Source organism: Salvelinus namaycush, chromosome 19, assembly GCF_016432855.1.
Source record: "Salvelinus namaycush isolate Seneca chromosome 19, SaNama_1.0, whole genome shotgun sequence".
Classification (NCBI taxonomy): Eukaryota; Metazoa; Chordata; class Actinopteri; order Salmoniformes; family Salmonidae; genus Salvelinus; species Salvelinus namaycush.
The window spans coordinates 23,241,779-23,262,894 of NC_052325.1; the positions used below are offsets into that span (position 1 = coordinate 23,241,779).

Sequence of the window (21,116 nt, forward strand, 5' to 3'; positions counted from 1 at the left end):
TGTCCATCATCCATTTCATATATGTTACAAATGACAATTCGTATATGTTATGAATGCAGTTCATACAACATGTTATGAATATGCTATATGTATGATACTTTACGAATTCCAATTTGTTTTGGGTTATGTTAGCTAGGTGGCTAACATTAGCTAGCTAGGGTTAAGGTTACGGCTTTGGGTTAGGGTTTATGGTTAGGGGAAGGGTTTTAGCTAACATGTTAAGTAGTTGCAAAGCAGCTAAAAAGTAGTAAATAGTTGCAAAGTTGATGATTAGTTAAAATGCTAAAGTTGTCCATGGTGTGATAAAAAAATGTAACCTTTGGGTTGCTAGACATTCGTGTTATATGCAGACCCATACTCCCTGACCTTGGCATAAGTAACCTTCTGTCTTATGTAACCATATCAAACATAACATATAATACTGTTGTTTTACAGAAAGAAATTAAATAAATAGTTTATGGTATCGAAATCCAGGAATTGATTGACAGTTGGGTGTTTTCGAGCTATGTTCTTGCATTCTGCGCATGGTTGCGTGTGATGGAAGGATTTCGAGGGAGGGGTAGAAAAGTTGTCGCGTCAAAAGTCGACAATTGAGCGTCAAATGGCAGCCTTGTGTCTTTATAGCAAGTGCATGTCGATAATAATCAGATCTATATGACAAAACTCAAGCAAATTAACCCATTTATGAATCTGAGCAAATTAACCTTGATTTATAAATCTTCTCACTGCAGTTCCCTCTATCGTGCGAAATCTCGTCGTCAGAGAGAGTGGAGAGAGAGGGGTGTGGCCGTAAGGGGTCTGTTGCTGCTGATGCTGTGGAGATTGCGTTTATCTCTCATCTAGTCATCGCTGTCTGCACTTCGTCCTGTCAACACCGGCGTCATTCCCGCCCTGGATGGCAGCATTTGGAACTCCGGTGTGAGTTATTTTTTTCCCGAGGACTTTTGACTTATAAGTAAACAACCATGACTGACCCAATGACACAAGATTCATTCCCTGTCCCGGATCCCACAATCGTGGATCCTTCGGCCGTACGGAACGGCGGATGCGCGTCTAATGCGAATCTATCCAAAATACCGAGTCAGGACGATCCTTTTAATATGGACCGGGACCAAGAGATGAGAATCACCGACAGCGTTGATGGTCAAGGTAGTAAGTAATTCAGGGATTACAAACTTTATTGTTGTAAAAGTAAATCTTCACCTTGACTTGATTGATGGGCGCTTCTGGAGTTTATTTATAGCATCTGGAAAGTGGTTTTGATCAATTATTAATTTGATCAATTATTAATGTGTTGCTATAATTACTTACCTGCATAACATCAGAGACATGTCAATTTGGCAAAGCAATTAGAGATAAATAATAGGCAAGCATCGCTGTCTCTATAGAGCACTCTTATTGTCAAGATGTTGTGTCTGACATTATCTAGGTTATTTCTTCCAGATGATCACCAAAACCCGTATGTGAATTTGTAGAGGTTATCAAACAATACAAACATGAATGTACATTTTGAGCCTGAACTCAATGTGTGAAATCTTTTTTAGAGAGAGGTAAGATGCAGTGGTTATGAAAATGCCCTCAATATTCAGAAGTTTTGTCTGTCTCACACACACACGCGCGCACACACAGCGCGCGCACACACACACACACAGCGCACACACACACACACAGCGCACACACACACACACACGTCATACTAAATGGAAATGGAGGGAGACAGATTTACCTTTACTAAGGTCTGACATAAGGTCTGTACATACCCTGTGTTATACAGTATACTTGTGATCTCTTTCACAAGTCTTATCATAATCCCTTTGTTATCCCCATGGAGACTTGTATAGGGGGAAAAAACTAAAAAACATCCCAACATGGATATGACCAAGACCCCAATCATAACATTCCAACATGGATATGACCAAGACCCCAGTCATAACATTCCAAGATGGATATGACCAAGACCCCAGTCATAACATCCCAACATGGATATGACCAAGACCCCAGTCATAACATTGCAACATGGATATGACCAAGACTCCAGTCATAACATTCCAACATGGATATGACCAAGACCCCAGTCATAACATTCCAAGATGGATATGACCAAGACCCCAGTCATAACATCCCAACATGGATATGACCAAGACTCCAATCATAACATTCCAACATGGATATGACCAAGACCCCAGTCATAACATCCCAACATGGATATGACCAAGACCCCAGTCATAACATTCCAACATGGATATGACCAAGACCCCAGTCATAACATCCCAACATGGATATGAACAAGACCCCAATCATAACATTCCAACATGGATATGACCAAGAACCCAATCATAACATTCCAACATGGATATGACCAAGAACCCAATCATAACATTCCAACATGGATATGACCAAGACTCCAATAATAACATTCCAACATGGATATGACCAAGACCCCAATCATAACATTCCAACATGGATATGAACAAGACCCCAATCATAACATTCCAACATGGATATGACCAAGACCCCAGTCATAACATTCCAACATGGATATGACCAAGACCCCAGTCATAACATCCCAACATGGATATGACCAAGACCCCAGTCATACCATTCCAACATGGATATGACCCACTCCCACTTGGTATGTCGTCTGTGTAACAGTGTGGACTTACACACGTTGGCCCTTTTCCATGCCAAATTATTAACTCAGCTTCTTTGCTATTGTAACGGCATTCCTCCTCCTCTTCATACGAAGAGGAGGAGTAGTGATTTGACCAAAGTGCAGCGGGTTGTGAATACATAATGATTTATTAAATCAAACGATGAAACACGAAAACAAACACTTGGAAGGATTTTACAAAATAACAAAACGGAGTAGACAGACCTGGACATGGAACTTACATAAAATACACGCAGAACTCACGAACAGGAACAGACTACATAAACCGAGACAGTCCCGTGTGGCGCGACAAACACTGACACGGACGACAATCACCCACAAACAAACAGTGAGAACAACCTACCTTAATATGACTCTCAATCAGAGGAAACGTCAAACACCTGCCTCTAATTGAGAGCCATACCAGGCAACCCAAAACCAACATAGAAACAGAAAACATAGACTGCCCACCCAAAACTCACGCCCTGACCAATAAACACATACCAAACAACAGAAAACAGGTCAGGAACGTGACAGAACCCCCCCCTCAAGGTGCGAACTCCGGGCGCACCCCTACAACTCAAGGGGAGGGTCTGGGTGGGCATCTGTCCGCGGTGGCGGCTCCGGCGGTGGACGAGGACACCACTCCACCACTGTCTTTGTCCCCCTCCTTAGCGTCCTTTGAGTGGCGACCCTCGCCCCCGACCATGGTCCAGGAACCTTCACTAAGGCCCCTCCTACATAGAGGAGACAGCTCAGGACAGAGAGGTAGCTCAGGACAGAGAGGTAGCTCAGGACAGAGAGGTAGCTCAGGACAGAGAGGTAGCTCCGGACAGAGAGGTAGCTCCGGACAGAGAGGTAGCTTAGGACAGAGGGACAACTCTGTACTAATGGCAGCTCCGGACTGGGTGGCAGCTCCGGACTGGGTGGCAGCTCCGGACTGGGTGGCAGCTCCGGACTGAGTCGCAGCTCATGACTGAGTGGCAGCTCATGACTGAGTGGCAGCTCATGACTGGAGGGCAGCTCATGACTGTAGGGCAGCTCATGACTGTAGGGCAGCTCATGACTGTAGGGCAGCTCATGACTGTAGGGCAGCTCATGACTGTAGGGCAGCTCATGACTGTAGGGCAGCTCTGGCAGCTCCTGACTGGCTGGCGGTTCTGGCAGCTCCTGACTGGCTGGCGGATCTGGCAGCTCCTGACTGGCTGGCGGCTCTGGCAGCTCCTGACTGGCTGGCGGCTCTGGCAGCTCCTGACTGGCTGGCGGCTCTGGCAGCTCCTGACTGGCTGGCGGCTCTGGCAGCTCCTGACTGGCTGGCGGCTCTGGCAGCTCCTGGCTGGCGGCTCTGGCAGCTCCTGACTGACGGACGGCTCTAGCGGCTCCTGACTGACGGACGGCTCTAGCGGCTCCTGACTGACGGACGGCTCTAATGGCTCGGGACAGACGGACGGCTCTAATGGCTCGTGGCAGACGGACGGCTCAGAAGGCGCTGGGCAGACGGATGGCTCAGAAGGCGCTGGGCAGACGGATGGCTCAGAAGGCGCTGGGCAGACGGATGGCTCAGAAGGCGCTGGGCAGACGGATGGCTCAGAAGGCGCTGGGCAGACGGATGGCTCAGAAGGCGCTGGGCAGACGGATGGCTCAGACGGCGCTGGGCAGACAGATGGCTCAGACGGCACTGGGCAGACGGATGGCTCAGACGGCACTGGGCAGACGGATGGCTCAGACGGAGCTGGGCAGACAGGCAGTGCAGAAGGCGTTGGGCAGACGGCCGACTCTGACCCGCTGAGGCGCACAGTAGGCCTGGTGCGTGGTGCCGGAACTGGTGGTACCGGACTGGAGACACGCACCTCAAGGCTAGTGCGGGGAGCAGGAACAGGGCACACTGGACTCTCGATGCGCACTATAGGCCTGGTGCGTGGTACCGGAACTGGAGGTACCGGGCTGAGGGCACGCACCTCAGGGCGAGTGCGGGGAGAAGGAACAGTGCGTACAGGGCTCTGGAGACGCACAGGAGGCTTGCTGCGTGGTGCCGAAACTGGAGGCACTGAGCTTGAGACACGCACCACAGGAAGAGTGCGTGGAGGAGGAACAGGACTCTGGAGACGCACTGGAAGCCTGGTGCGTGGTGTAGGCACTGGTGGTACTGAGCTGGGGCGGGAAGGTGGCGCCGGATATACCGGACCGTGTAGGCGTACTGGCTCCCTTGAACACTGAACCTGCCCAACCTTACCTGGTTGTATGCTCCCCGTCGCCTGACCAGTGCGGGGAGGTGGAATAACCCGCACCGGGCTATGTAGGCGAACCGGGGACACCATGCGTAAGGCTGGTGCCATGTAAGCCGGCCCAAGGAGACGTACTGGTGGCCAGATATGTAGAGCCGGCTTCATGGCACTTGGCTCGATGCTCAATCTAGCCCTACCAGTGCGGGGAGGTGGAATAACCCGCACCGGGCTATGCACACGTACAGGAGACACCGTGCGCTCTACTGCGTAACACGGTGTCTTCCCGTACTCCCGCTCTCCACGGTTAGCCTGGGAAGTGGGCGCAGGTCTCCTACCTGCCCTAGACCCACTACCTCTTAGCCCCCCCCCAAGAAATTTTTGGGTTGTACTTGCGGGCTTTTCGGGCTTCCGTGCTAGACGCGTCCCCTCATAACGCCGGTTCCTCTCTCCGGTTTCCTCCGCTCTCCGAGCTGCCTCCAGCTGTTCCCATGGGCGGCGATTAACTTCAACTTTAGCCCATGGTCCTTTTCCTTCCATGACCTCCTCCCAAGACCAGAAATCCTGCTTCGTGCGCTGTCCGTTAACCCGCTGCTTGATCCGGGTTTGGTGGGTGATTCTGTAACGGCATTCCTCCTCCTCTTCATACGAAGAGGAGGAGTAGTGATTTGACCAAAGTGCAGCGGGTTGTGAATACATAATGATTTATTAAATCAAACGATGAAACACGAAAACAAACACTTGGAAGGATTTTACAAAATAACAAAACGGAGTAGACAGACCTGGACATGGAACTTACATAAAATACACGCAGAACTCACGAACAGGAACAGACTACATAAACCGAGACAGTCCCGTGTGGCGCGACAAACACTGACACGGACGACAATCACCCACAAACAAACAGTGAGAACAACCTACCTTAATATGACTCTCAATCAGAGGAAACGTCAAACACCTGCCTCTAATTGAGAGCCATACCAGGCAACCCAAAACCAACATAGAAACAGAAAACATAGACTGCCCACCCAAAACTCACGCCCTGACCAATAAACACATACCAAACAACAGAAAACAGGTCAGGAACGTGACAGCTATATGCTGTAGTATTTCTATTTAAGATGAATGTAATGGAAATCCATTACCGATTGGGTCATATGGTAGTGGTGTCAGTTCAGTTAAATATATTGGATCATATGGTAGTGGTGTCAGTTCAGTTAAATATATTGGGTCATATGGTAGTGGTGTCAGTTCAGTTAATTATATTGGATCATATGGTAGTGATGTCAGTTCAGTTAAATATATTGGGTCATATGGTAGTGGTGTCAGTTCAGTTAAATTTATTGGGTCATATGGTAGTGGTGTCAGTTCAGTTAAATATATTGGATCATATGGTAGTGGTGTCAGTTCAGTTAAATCTATTGAGTCATATGGTAGTGGTGTCAGTTCAGTTAAATATATTGGATCATATAGTAGTGGTGTCAGTTCAGTTAAATATATTGGGTCATATGGTAGTGGTGTCAGTTCAGTTAAATATATTGGTTCATATGGTAGTGGTGTCAGTTCTGTTAAATATATTGGGTCATATGGTAGTGGTGTCAGTTCTGTTAAATATATTGGATCATATGGTAGTGGTGTCAGTTCAGTTAAATATATTGGGTCATATGGTAGTGGTGTCAGTTCAGTTAAATATATTGGGTCATATGGTAGTGGTGTCAGTTCAGTTAAATATATTGGGTCATATAGTAGTGGTGTCAGTTCAGTTAAATCTATTGAGTCATATGGTAGTGGTGTCAGTTCAGTTAAATCTATTGGGTCATATGGTAGTGGTGTCAGTTCAGTTAAATATATTGAGTCATTCATATGGTAGTGGTGTCAGTTCAGTTAAATATATTGAGTCATATGGTAGTGGTGTCAGTTCAGTTAAATCTATTGGGTCATATGGTAGTGGTGTCAGTTCAGTTAAATATATTGGGTCATATGGTAGTGGTGTCAGTTCAGTTAAATCTATTGGGTCATATGGTAGTGGTGTCAGTTCAGTTAAATATATTGAGTCATATGGTAGTGGTGTCAGTTCAGTTAAATCTATTGGGTCATATGGTAGTGGTGTCAGTTCAGTTAAATATATTGAGTCATATGGTAGTGGTGTCAGTTCAGTTAAATATATTGGGTCATATGGTAGTGGTGTCAGTTCAGTTAAATCTATTGGGTCATATGGTAGTGGTGTCAGTTCAGTTAAATATATTGGATCATATGGTAGTGGTGTCAGTTCAGTTAAATATATTGGGTCATATGGTAGTGGTGTCAGTGTGAGTTTCAAGTTTGGGGAAGCAATTTTTTTCAGCTTTATAATAAAAGATTGCATGCATCTATCATCTTTTTTGCAGACTAATGTAAGATAGGTATTGCTAATGTGATGCATAGTCATAATTTAGGCTAATATTATAAACTGGGTGGTTTGAGCCCTGAATGCTGATTGGCTGACAGCTGTGGTATATCAGACCGTATACCACGGGTATGACAAAACATTTATTTTTACTGCTCTAATTACGTTGGTAACCAGTTTATAATAGCAATAAGCACCTCAGGGGTTTGTGGTATATGTCCAATATACCAGGGCTAAGGGCTGTGTCCAGGCACTCCGCGATGCGTCGTGCATAAGAACAGCCCTTAGCCGTGGTATTATTTTATTTCTTTTTTATTTCACTTTATTTAACCAGGTAGGCTAGTTGAGAACAAGTTCTCATTTGCAACTGCGACATGGCCAAGATAAAGCAAAGCAGTTCGACATATACAACAATACAGAGTTACACATGGAATAAACAAACATACAATCAATAATACAGTAGAAAAATCTATATACAGCATGTGCAAATGAGGTAGGATAAGACAGGTAAGGCAATAAATAGGCCATGATGGCGAAGTAATTACAATATAGAGTTATTTAGGATGATATCTATGAGGGTGCCTGTGTTTATGGATTTGGGGTGGTACCTGGTAGGTTCATTGATAATTTGTGTGAGATTGAGGGCATCAAGCTTAGATTGTAGGATGGCCGGGGTGTTGAGCATGTCCCAGTTTAGGTCACCCACCAGCACGAGCTCAGAAGATAGATGGGGGGCAATCAATTCACATATGGTGTCCAGGGCACAGCTGGGGGCAGAGGGTGGTCTATAGCAAGCGGCAACAGTGAGAGACTTGTTTCTGGAAAGGTACATTATTAAAGTAGGAACTCGAATTGTTTTGGTACAGACCTTAATAGTAAGACAGAACTCTGTAGGCTATCTCTGCAGTAGATTGCAACACCGCCCCCTTTGGCAGTTCTATCTTGGCGGAAAATCTTATTGTTAGGGATAGAAATTTCAGGGTTTGTGGTGCTTTTCCTAAGCCAGGATTCAGACACGGCTAAGACATCCAGGTTGGCAGAATGTGCTAAAGCAGTGAATAAAGCAAACTTAGGGAGTAGACTTCTAATGTTAACATGCATGAAACCAAGGCTTTTACGGTTACAGAAGTCAACAAATGAGAGCACCTGGGGAGTAGGAGTGGAGCTAGGCACTGCAGGTCCTGGATTAACCTCTACATCACCAGAGGAACAGAGGAGAAGTAGGATAAGGGTACGGCTAAATGCTATAATAACTGGCCCTCTAGCACGTTCGGAACAGAGAGTAAAAGGAGCAGGTTTCTGGGCACGATAGCATAGAGTCAAATCAAATCAAATGTATTTATATAGCCCTTCCTACATCAGCTGATATCTCAAAGTGCTGTACAGAAACCCAGCCTAAAACCCCAAACAGCAAGCAATGCAGGTGTAGAAGCCCGGTGGCTAGGAAAAACTCCCTAGAAAGGCCAAAACCTAGAAAGAAACCTAGAGAGGAACCATGCTATGAGGGGTGGCCAGTCCTCTTCTGGCTGTGCCAGGTGGAGATTATAACAGAACTTGGCCAAGATGTTCAAATGTTCATAAATGACCAGCATGGTCAAATAATAATAATCACAGTAGTTGTCGAGGGTGCAACAAGTCAGCACCTCAGGAGTAAATGTCAGTTGGCTTTTCATAGCCGATCATTGAGAGTATCTCTACCGCTCCTGCTGTCTCTAGAGAGTTGACAACAGCAGGTCTGGGACAGGTAGCACGTCCGGTGAACAGGTCAGGGTTCCATAGCCGCAGGCAGAAACAGTTGAAACTGAAGCAGCAGCACGGCCAGGTGGACTGGGGACAGCAAGGAGTCATCATGCCAGGTAGTCCTGAGGCATGGTCCTAGGGCTCAGGTCCTCCGAGAGAGAGAAAGAAAGAGAGAATTAGAGAGAGCATACTTAAATTCACACAGGACACCGGATAAGACAGGAGAAGTACTCCAGATATAACAGACTGACCCTAGCCCCCGTCAAGGCATAATGTACAGACAAATGTATGGTAGGAAGAGAGTACATTGGAAGTAAACCTAGGCATTGAGTAATGATGAGAGAGATATAGTCTCTAGAGATGTTTAAACCAGGTGATGTCATCGCATATGTGGGAGGTGGAACAACATGGTTGGTTAAGGCATATTGAGCAGGGCTAGAGGCTCCACAGTGAAATAAGACAGTAATCACTAACCAGGACAGTAATGGACAAGGCATATTGATATTAGGGAGAGGCATGCGTAGCCAAGTGATCGTATGGGTCGAGTGAGTGGTTGGGCTGGCTGGGGACACGGCGATTCAGACAGTTAGCAGGCCGGGGCTAGCAAGCTAGCAGTTAGCAGGCCGGGGCTAGCAAGTTAGTAGAAGGGCCTTAGAGAGACGTCGCGATGGGGGAAAGTCTGTTTTTGCCTCCTCGTGCGGTGACGTCGATAGACTAGTCGTGGAATTAGTAGGGTTCCAAGTAGCAGAGGGGTCCAAGTCCAATTGGCAAAATGGGTATAGTGATCCAAGAAACTGGCCGATGGATCAGCTAACAGTCCAATATGCTCTAGATAGCTAGCAGGCCGCGGTTAGCAGAATGTGCCTTCAGGGGACGTCGCACCTGAGGGGCCTGTTGGAATCATCGGGCAGATTATGTTGGTATTCCAGTCGTGAAGGATCGGCGGGGTTCCGTGCCCCATACCGGCAGTAGAAGGGGTCCGGATATTGTAGCTGAGGAGTGGGCTTCAGGAGTAGCCCAGGAGCCCTCCCCGGGAGATTGGCCTAGCATGGGCTAGCTCCAGGCTAATTGGTGCTTGCTCCGGGACGGAAACGTTAGCCAGGAGTAGTCAACCCGGGTTGCGGTTAGCTAGCTGCGATGGTCCAGATGAAAAGGTTCAGAGTTTGCGGTAGGAATCCGGGGATATGGAGAGAAAAATAGGTCCGATATGCTCTGGTTTGAAACGCGTTGTACGAACTGGCGAGAGCTTTCCGAGCTAAAGGTTAGCTGATGACCGCTGGCAGTGGTTAGCTGACTGATAGCTGGTAGCTAGTTAGCTAGCTAGCTTCAGTTGAGTTCCGATGTAAGTAGAAATACTTTAGAAAAAAACCCCGGATCCACACCACATTGGGTGAGACGGGTTGCAGGAGAGTATTTTGAAATTGAGGTTAGGAAAAATATTAAAAAGATTGCGAAGAAAAATATATAAAAAGATATATACATGGAACAAGACAAGACAAAGACAAAGACATCTGACTGCTACGCCATCTTGGATTATGCTATATTATGGTATATTGGCCATATAACACACACCCTCGTACCTTATTGCTTAAATATAACTCAATCACTGTTAGAAAAACAGACAGTTCTGAACAAAGCATGTCTGAGAGCGTAGTGACATCAATCTAATCAAGTACTTTTATTTTCCTTTCTTTGCATGTGGCCTTTTGTACAATATGACATCCATCTAGCCTGGAGGAGGAAATTGTACCCCTCAAATCTTTCCAGTGGCACTAGACCAATGATAAAGACCGTGAATATGCATCACTCACTGGGGAAATGGCCCAATGTTCTCCGCTGGTGCCTATAAGATAGACTACTGTTCTCTCAATCGGGAGTTGAACATTTTGATAACTAGAGACAGATTAGAGTCTTTTCCTTGGCTTGTCTTTTCAGCAATAGCCATTTGCTTTCTAAACTATGTTTCCTACGATTGTATTTTGAAATATTGTGATAAGCCTAGGGCTATTTAACTGCTTCTCACTGACCGCTCTAACTCAACAATCAGCTAGCCTATTTGGTAGCAGTAATTCAACAATCAGCTAGCCTATTTGGTAGCAGTAACTCAACAATCAGCTAGCCTATTTGGTAGCAGTAACTCAACAATCAGCTAGCCTATTTGGTAGCAGTAACTCAACAATCAGCTAGCCTATTTGGTAGCAGTAACTCAACAATCAGCTAGCCTATTTGGTAGCAGTAACTCAACAATCAGCTAGCCTATTTGGTAGCAGTAACTCAACAATCAGCTAGCCTATTTGGTAGCAGTAACTCAACAATCAGCTAGCCTATTTGGTAGCAGTAACTCAACAATCAGCTAGCCTATTTGGTAGCAGTAACTCAACAATCAGCTAGCCTATTTGGTAGCAGTAACTCAACAATCAGCTAGCCTATTTGGTAGCAGTAACTCAACAATCAGCTAGCCTATTTGGTAGCAGTAACTCAACAATCAGCTAGCCTATTTGGTAGCAGTAACTCAACAATCAGCTAGCCTATTTGGTAGCAGTAACTCAACAATCAGCTAGCCTATTTGGTAGCAGTAACTCAACAATCAGCTAGCCTATTTGGTAGGCTATTTGCTGCGAGCTCTGCCCAAATTGTGCGCTTTAAACAATCCACAGTACATTTTTAAAAGAAGCTAATGATCCTCTGTGGCCATATCATGCTCTCTGGCGTAGCATTTTGAATGTTTTCATTTAATTAAGTATAGGCATGAGTAATTATATAGCTGCTTTTGACAAATTTAATAAAATGTACTTTAGGGGAAGCTTATCTTCCCCTAGCCTATGCCAACATCAATGTGTAGGTAACCGGTGAAAATAACAGTTGCTGGCCGCAAGGCTTACAAGGAAGAGTTCAAATGCTGACATCAATTCAATTTGTGCACTGCCTAACTGTCTGGCACGTCTCTGCTCTCTGAGAGAAAGGCATCAGGCTGGCAGCTGCTCTCTGAGATGCTCTCCGCATGGTCCTAAAGCCAGCCCATAACCAATACTCTAAACAGCCGCTGCATTTTAATCGGGATTGGAATGATTTTAGTCTTCCTATATGTAGCTTACATTTTTGGTCTTGAGCTATGGTTTAGCCCAGCTATACCCAACTGAGGCCTCTGTCATAGGGTGACCAGAGCAGATGTAATGAGATGGTAACTGAAGAGACTCTATGTAGGAGGATTGTACACTCAGAAAAAAAGGCGATATCTAGAACGTAAAATGGTTCTTCGGTGGTCCCCATAGGATAACCTTTTGAATAAGCCTTTTTGGTTCCATGTAGAACCCTTTTGGTTCCAGGTAGAACCCTTTTGAGTTCCATGTAGAACCCTTTCCACGGAGGGTTTTAAATGGAACCCAAAAGGAGGACAGCCGAATAACTATTTTGGAAGCTTTTTTTCTAAGAGTGTAGGTGCTGAAGCTCTCTAATGAGGCCCAGTCAATGTGTTAGAGAGCCTTAATGATGCTCGTTGCCCATAGGGATGAGTCTGAAACATACCCACTGGAAAGAGATGAGAGAGAGAGGGACATCAAGGAGGAAATGTTTTTGAACGGTTTGCATTATAACAGTAGAGCCCCATACCCCCACCACCATTCCCTCCACATATGCTGCCTCCATCTCACCCCCATTTACATACAAGACTGTAGCCTTGCTGCCTTTCAGAACTGCAGTCATTTGAATATGTCTGTTAAGGCTGAATGCATAGTTTCAGAAGTAGAGCTCGAGAGGAGACTAGCTTTATGGCACAGATTGTTAGAGCTGTACATGTTGTTCACTACAGATATACAGTACATGTTGGATGTACCATCTCTGTGCCTGTGTCTACAACTGTGCCTCCCTGCTTCTCATAGCTTTAACATGAGGTTTCCGAGTCTTCAGACCCCCCCATCTGTAATATCATGTGTTACCTGGAATCACCCCAACCAATCAATTCAGTGCTTTGAATAATTTATGTGTTTTTGATTGACAGCTGGCAATATAGGAGACTGTGCGGAGGAGTGGAATGTCAGAGTGAATCGAGATTATGTTGGAACCACCTTTTAAAGCAGGTTGACGTTTATTGTCTTTAGTCTTGTCCTTCAGGCAGCACTGAGCGAGTTCCCCTTAGAATTGTATTTTTTATTTAACCTTTATTTAACTAGGCAAGTCTTTATTTAGATAGGCCAGCTGCAAAGTCAAAATTGGCTATATTGTAAAAATGCATGTTTTTTTTTGTTGTTGTCTAATTTAAGGTTAGGTTTAGGCATTGGGGTTAGCAGTGTGGTCAAGGTTAGGCTTAAAATCAGATTAGATGACTTTGTGGCTGTGCTAGCTAGTGCCCCTGCAGAGCTGCCTCCAGAACAAGACTCATGATGAAAAATACTAACCTGCCCTTTTAAAAGGGAGGGTTCTATGGGTTTTTTCAGAAAATGTATTAACATTCTATTAGAGAGATTACAGTCATAGCCTAGAGTGCCATGGGAATCTAATCACATATTCAGTAGAGGGCGAAAATTGGAATTACTTCCAATTTGAGTATGTTGAAGATTATGAACATGTAGTGAGGTAATGTAGTTAATCCACAAAACCAGCATGGATCTATGGGATGAATTAAACACACTCTTAAAACGAGGGTTCTTTGGAAGGCAAGGAGTTTTAACTAAAACCTTTTTCATCCTAAGAACCTTTTTTTGAAGAAAGGGTTCTTTGATGATCCTTTGGAAGGAAAGAAGGGTTTTACATAGAACCCTTCTGAATCTGAATAAGATTTTTGATTGTATTGATAGCATTTTTTTTCTTTCCTTTAAATAGTGTCTGAGTGTTTACCTCAGTGTTTAAACTTTGAATAATCTGGTCAATTTAAAAATATGTGTGAGAATGTTTTAAACTGTACCTATATGGGAATATTTGTGCATGTATCTCGTATTCCCTTAATGATTTTTACATGTACAGTACTGACATAGTATATACAGTGCATTCGGAAAGTAATCAGACCCCTTGATTTTTTTCCACATGTTGTTACGTTACAACTTTTTCTAAAATGGATTAAATTGTTTCCCCCCCCATCAATCTACACACAATACCCCATAATGACAAAGCAAAAACAGGTTTTTAGAAATGTTTGCAAATTTATTTAAAAAAAAAAGGAAAATATCATGTTTACATAAGTATTCAGACCCTTTACTCAATACTTTGTTGAAGCACCTTTGGCAGCGATTACAGCCTTGAGTCTTCTTGGGTTTGACGCTACAAGCTTGGCACACCTGTATTTGGGGAGTTTCTCCCATTCTTCTCTGCAGATCCTCTCAAGCTCTGTCAGGTTGGATGGGGAGCGTCGCTGCACAGCGACGCTGTTTTTTTTTTTCAGGTCTCTCCAGAGATGTTTGATTGGGTTCAAGTCCAGTTTCTGGCTGGGCCACTCAAGGACATTCAGAGACTTGTCCCGAAGCCACTCCTGCGTTGTCTTTTCCTGTGTGCTTAGTGTCGTTGTCTTGTTGGAAACCTTCGCCCCAGTCTGAGGTCCTGAGCGCTCTGGAGCAGGTTTTCATCAAGTATCTCTCTGTGCTATGCTCCGTTCATCTTTCCCTCGATCCTGTCTAGTCTCCCAGTCCCTGCCGTTGAAAAACATTGCCACAGCATGATGCTGCCACCACCGTGCTTCACTGTAGGGATGGTAGCAGGTTTTCTCCAAATGTGACGCTTGACATTCAGGCCAAAGAGTTCAATCTTGTTTTCATCAGACCAGAGAATCTTGTTTCTCATGCTGGGGAGTAGCTTTTGCTGGGGAGTAGCTTCCGCCTTCCGCCATGAGGTCGAAGGAATTGTTCGTAAAGCTCAGAGACAGGATTGTGTCGAGTCACAGATCTGGGGAAGGGTACCAAAAAAATTCTGCAGCATTGATGGTCCCCAAAAACACAGTGGCCTCCATCATTCTTAAATGGAAGAAGTTTGGAAACACCAACACTCTTGCTAGAGCTGGTCACGCGGCCAAACTGAGCAATCGGGGGAGAAAAGCCTTGGTCACCTCCCTGTTTTTATTTGTGGGAATACTTGGGGACAGATTTCTTATATAAAAACATTGGGCAGGCCCCCAAAAAAGTTGTGGCCCACGAGTCCACTGTTGCTGACCTCTGCCCTATGGGGACAAACCGAAGAACACTGTATGGTTCTACTTCGTAGCGAGCCTACAGACTGTGATCTTTACCCTCCGTAATTCTGGGAAAAAGAAAGTATGAATCATCCAATGTATGTAGTTTATCATCAAATGTAGGATCAGTATCTATGTTGTGTGTGTGTGTGTGTGTGTGTGTGTGTGTGTGTGTGTGTGTGTGTGTGTGTGTGTGTGTGTGTGTGTGTGTGTGTGTGTGTGTGTGTGTGTGTGTGTGTGTGTGTGTGTGTGTGTGTGTGTGTGTTTAGAGGAAGTGAGTAAGAGAACATCAGGGAAGAATGCAGCTTCGTTCAACTCACATGATCCACATCTAGGATCAGCAGTGGAAGCATGTGCCCAACAACCTCCCTCCCTCCCTCCCTCCACACACACACACACACACACACACACACACACACACACACACACACACACACACACACACACACACACACACACACACACACACACACACACACAGAAAGAGAGAGAGAGAGCTGTTATTAACTCTATCCTATAAGAACTGTATGGAGCTGGGCCATGTGACTCTCGACCACCAACTAGCCTACTTAAAGCTGACCTGAATACCATGGAGGGTAAGGGGGATTTTTAATTTGACTTTCACCCCTGACTGACTTGGCTTGAGACTCACCCCTGAGGACACTTGAACATGTGATTCCCTTTGATTTCCGTTTGGAAGAACTAATGATGCTGATACACAGCTTTACAAGCTGATTTCAGGTCAGAGGTCAACAAGTTGTCAGATCTGTGTGGTCCTCATAACATTCCTGCCTCCCACTGAACTCAAATCAATGAGTAAAGGGAATGAGATATGAGCTGGTAAATATTTCACTACGATTGACCCCCCAGGGAATTTCACCCTTTTCCTCTGGTGGCTGTGACTGTAACACTAAAAATTCTTGATTATGTCAATTGGTCATCAGTGAGACGAGGATGAGAGTACAATGAGAGGAGGGGTTCCCTGTAGTTTTCTTCCATTATGATGTCTGTAGGTACGATCTCCTGTCAGTCAGTGTGTATAAAGAGCTAAGCGTCTTAGTGCTTATTCACACAAACCCACATGGCAATGAAGAGGGAAGCACTGCCGGATTCATAATCACAACATCTAGTATTGAGTTTGAGTTTTTTTTTTTTTTTTACAGGAACAGTGCACATTAATCAACGTTTCAGTAAAAGTGCCGGTTTTAGCCAACCGGCTAATTTTCAACTGCAGTCCCTGGGCAGGTTTTTAAAAACAATTAGAAAACAGACAATCAACGAGCAGTGAGCACACGCACAGCAACACAGGACAAGCAAGACATAGCATGCAGACAGAGAAACATATCACAAAAAGCAACAAGACATTGAGGGTCTCTGTGCTGTAAGTCTCTCTGTCTCTGTCTCTGTCTCTGTCTCTGTCTCTGTCTCTGTCTCTCTCTCTCTCTCTCACCCCTCTCTCTCTCCCTCTCTCCCTCTCTCTGTCTATCTCTCTCTCTCTCTCCCTCTCTCTCTCTCCGCCCCTCTCTCTCTCCCCCCTCTCTCTCTCTCTCTCTCTCTCTCTGTCTATCTCTGTCTCTCTCTCTCTCTCTCTCCCCTCTCTCTCTCCCTCTCTCCCCCTCTCTCTCTCTCTCCCTCTCTCTCTCCACCCCTGTCTCTCTCCCCCCTCTCTCTCCCTCTCCACCCCTCTCTCTCTCCCCCCTCTCTCTCTCACTCTCTCTCTCTCTGTCTATCTCTCTCTCTCTGTCTCTCTCTCTCACTGTCTCTCTCACCCCTCTCTCTCCCCCTCTCTCTCTCTCTCTCCACCCCTCTCTCTCTCCCCCCTCTCTCTCTCGCTCTCTCCATTTTTCCCCAATTCCATTTCAGGGCTTTATTGGCATATGTTAACATTGCCAAAGCAAGTGAAGTAGATAATAAACAAAAGTGAAATAAACAATAGAAATTACAGTTTTTTTCAATTGTTTAAGCACAATTTTGAAAACAGGGCCCGGTTTGTCAAAACACTACACACAATTAGCACAACCCTACACCAAAGTAGCACAACACTTCAGATCATTTGCAAAATGGAACACTTTTGTCAAAACTATACACGACTTCATAAAAAGAATATTTTGTTACCATACGAAACACACACATTTCATATGACTTCAATCTTTCTGAACCAGTTACACACTGCTGTTGCTAACCTAAAACACTTTTAGCAAGTCTAATTGTCAGTGATTAGAGTAGTGTAAATGAAGTACACAGAGAAAGTGCAACTATACAAACACTACACAAGACCAACGCTGCAGACTGAGGAAAATATCATTTATTTCTCTCCATATACCCAAATCAGTCAACATGTCAACATGGAGAATCACAACAAAACATGTCCCAGTTTTCATGCTACTACAGTAGTGTGCATAACACTGTTAGCTCAGCAAACAACAGACAAACTTAAAATACTGTATCCAGTACAGGTTACAATTACAGTAAATAACAACAACAAACATAAAAAATAATCAGAAAAAAACTGACAATATTGTACAGAAAATACTACAGTAAACATACTATACATTATCTCTTCGCCTAGCTGGATCTGGCCAGAGAATTTCATCAACATCACAAGCAATATCGTCATTAGCAAGACAACGCGGGAAGAACCGTCTTGAATGTCGAATCCATCCTTGCACAGCTGCGCCGTCGACTTGGTCACAGGCGTCCTCCATGGCCTGAATGAGGGGTACCTGAGCCTGGGGCTGGAGATCGTAAACCTTCCACCGCCATGCAGAGAAAAACTCTTCGATAGGGTTTAGAAACGGAGAGTATGGTGGAAGGTATAGTACTGTCAACTGTGGATGGTGTTGAAACCAGTTCTGGACCAAAGCAGAGCGGTGGAATGACACATTGTCCCAGAAGACCGTGTATTGCATCTGGTGCATTTCATTACCTACTGTGACGATGTGGTGCAATCGGTCCAAAAATGCGAGAATGTGAGGTGTGTTGTAAGGGCCCATTTTGGCATGATGGAGGACAACCCCATGCTGTGAAATGGCAGCGCAAAGGGTGATGTTATCCCCACGTTGCCCTGGGACATTGATTATAGCCCTGTGGCCAATGATATTTCTGCCTCGCCTTCTTGCTTTTGTGAGGTTGAACCCTACCTCATCAGTATACAGTATATGAATTCATGCAGGATTTCCTCAGCATCCATCTGCAAAACTCCCTGAAATACAGTGAAAGACAAGATTGTGTAGTTCAGGATAGGTCTAGTATACAGTCAATGTAAAGAAGTCCTGTGTGCAGTATGCAACATCACAGTGCTAAAGTGAACAATACAAACCTCCACATACTCATGTCGCAGCCGTTTGACCCTCTCTGAATTCCGCTCAAAAGGCACTCGATAAAGTTGTTTCATTTGAACCTGATGTCTTTTCAGGATGCGTGCCAGTGTTGACTGAGAGACCTGATGGACATTATTGAAAATGGCATGGTCACTGATAATGTTGGCTTGTAGTTCTCTGAGCCTGATAGCATTATTGGCCAAAACCATGTCTATTATCTCTCTCTCTTGTTCTTGCGTGAATATGGGCCCCCTTCCTCCTTGTCGTTCCCGACCCTCAATCCTATGTAGAAAATAATACATGTAACTTACTGTACAATGTCACAGGAAGGGGTATCACAAGTGCGGATATGGTGCATACAATAAGCGGCTGATTACTGTAACTGTAGACAGATCTTCTTTTACCTGTTTTCCTGTCGAAAAGTGACATTATGACAGATGCCACTGTATATCTGCTAAGATTTGGCTGAACTCTCAGTCCAGCCTCCCTCAGCGTCAATCCGTGGTTCACAACATGGTCCACTAGTGTTGCACGAATGTCATTTGATAAGTTTGGTCCTCTTCTTCTTTGTGCACATTCTCCTCCTGCTTCAGGTCTTCCTCGACCTCTGACTCTGACTCGGCCTCTGCATCGGCCTCTGCCTCTTCCTCTACCTCCTCCTCTGTGTACTCCTCCTCTCACCCTCACTCTTCTTCTGACTCCTTCCATTTTGGTTGAATGCAGGTGAACCTACCTCCTGCATTTTTATAGTGCTTAAACCTGATTGGTGTGTCTACAATTTAGCAATCATGTGTTTGTGCACCTGATGGCTGTGTTTAACAGATTGGCTCATAGGTGTGGTAATTTGACAGTCAGTGCTTTTGAATTGCAAGGAAGTGACATTATGATATACTTCTGTGTCTGATGTATACAAGTGTGTTTAGTGTTTTGCAAATCACTGTGTGTAATGTTTTGCAAATAGTGTGAAGCTGACAATGTGCTTACAGTTGTGCAAATCTAGCCTTGTGTTTTGCTCCTTGAGTGTAAGGTTTTGCTAATTGTGGGAAAAGTTAAATTGTAGTGTGTCAGCAATCGTAAAAAACTGTAATAGTAAACATTACACTCAAAAAAGTTCAGAAAGAATAAAGACATTACAAATGTCATATTATGTGCAAATAGTTAAAGTACAGCGAAAATAAATAAACAACAATATGGGTTGTATTTACAATGGTGTTTGTTCTTCACTGGTTGCCCTTTTCTTGTGGCAACAGGTCACAAATATTGCTGCTCTGATGTCACGCTCTGGTATTTCACCCAGTAGATATGGGAGTTTATCAAAATTGGGTTTGTTTTCAATTTCTTTGTGGATCTGTGTAATCTGCCGGAAATATGTGTCTCTAATATGGTCACACATTTGGCAGGGGGTTAGGAAGTGCAGCTCAGTTTCCACCTCATTTTGTGGGCCGTGTGCACATAGTCTGTCTTCTCTTGAGAGCCAGGTCGGCCTACGGTGGCCTTTCTCAATAGCAAGGCTATGCTCACTGAGGCTGTACATAGTCAAAGCTTTCCTTAAGTTTGGGTCAGTCACAGTGGTCAGGTATTCTGCCACTGTTTACTCTCTGTTTAGGGCCAAATAGCATTCTAGTTTGCTCAGTTTTTTTGTTAATTCTTTCCAATGTGTCAAGTAAATGTCTTTTTGTTTTCTCATGATTTGGTTGGGTCTTATTGTGTTGCGGCTCTGTGGGGTGTATTTGTGTTTATGAACAGAGCCCTAGGACCAGCTTGCTTAGGGGACTCATCTCCAGTTTCATCTCTCTGTAGGTGATGTCTTTGCTATGGAAGGTTTGGGAATCGCTTCCTTTTAGGTGGTTTTTAACAGCTCTTTTCTGGATTTTGATAATCAGCAGGTATCGGCCTAATTCCACTCTGCATGCATTATTTGGTGTTTTACCTTGTACACAGATTATATTTTTGCAGAATTCTGCATGCAGTCTCAATTTGGTGTTTGTCCCATTTTGTGAATTTTTGGTTGGTGAGAGGACCCCAGACCCCACAACCATGAAGGTCAATGGGTTCTATAACTGATTCAAGTATTTTTAGCCATATCCTAATTGGTGTGCCAAATCTCTTAGCTCGTTCACAGCGTTGTGGAAGTTGCCTTTGGCGCTGATGTTTAGGCTGAGGTATGTATATTTTTTTGTGTGCTCTAGGGCAGCGGTGTACAGATGGAATTTGTATTTGTGGTCCTGGCAACTGGACCTTTTTTGGACGACCATTTTTTTTGTCTTATCTGTGCAATCTGTGCAGGAGATCTAGGTGCTGCTGTAGGCCCTCCTTGGTTGGTGACAGAAGCACCAGATCATCAGCAAACAGTAGACATTTTACTTCAGTTTCTAGTAGGGTGAGGCCGGGTGCTGCAGACTGTTCTAGTGCCCTCGCCAATTCGTTGATATATACGTTGAAGAGGGTGGGGCTTAAGCTGCATCCCTGTCTCACCCCACAGCCCTGTGGAAAGAAATGTGTGTGTTTTTTGCCAATTTTAACCTCACACTTGTTGTTTGTGTACATGGATTTTATAACGTCATATGTTTTTCCCCCAACACCACTTTCAATCAATTTGGAGACCCTCATGCCAAATTGAGTCAAAAGATTTTCTGAAATCAAC

At 44.6% G+C, this 21,116-nt stretch overlaps 1 protein-coding gene across 1 annotated transcript in view; it reads left to right on the forward strand.

The window, feature by feature from the left end:
- Nucleotides 1-965: 965 nt before the first annotated feature.
- The window catches only part of LOC120063944 (transmembrane protein 163-like), a 98,989-nt gene continuing 78,838 nt past the window's right edge, over nt 966-21,116 (forward strand). Inside the window, exon 1 of the mRNA XM_039014253.1 lies at nt 966-1,149. Within this exon, the coding sequence (XP_038870181.1) occupies nt 966-1,149 (184 nt within the window). The remainder of the gene's footprint in view (nt 1,150-21,116) is intronic.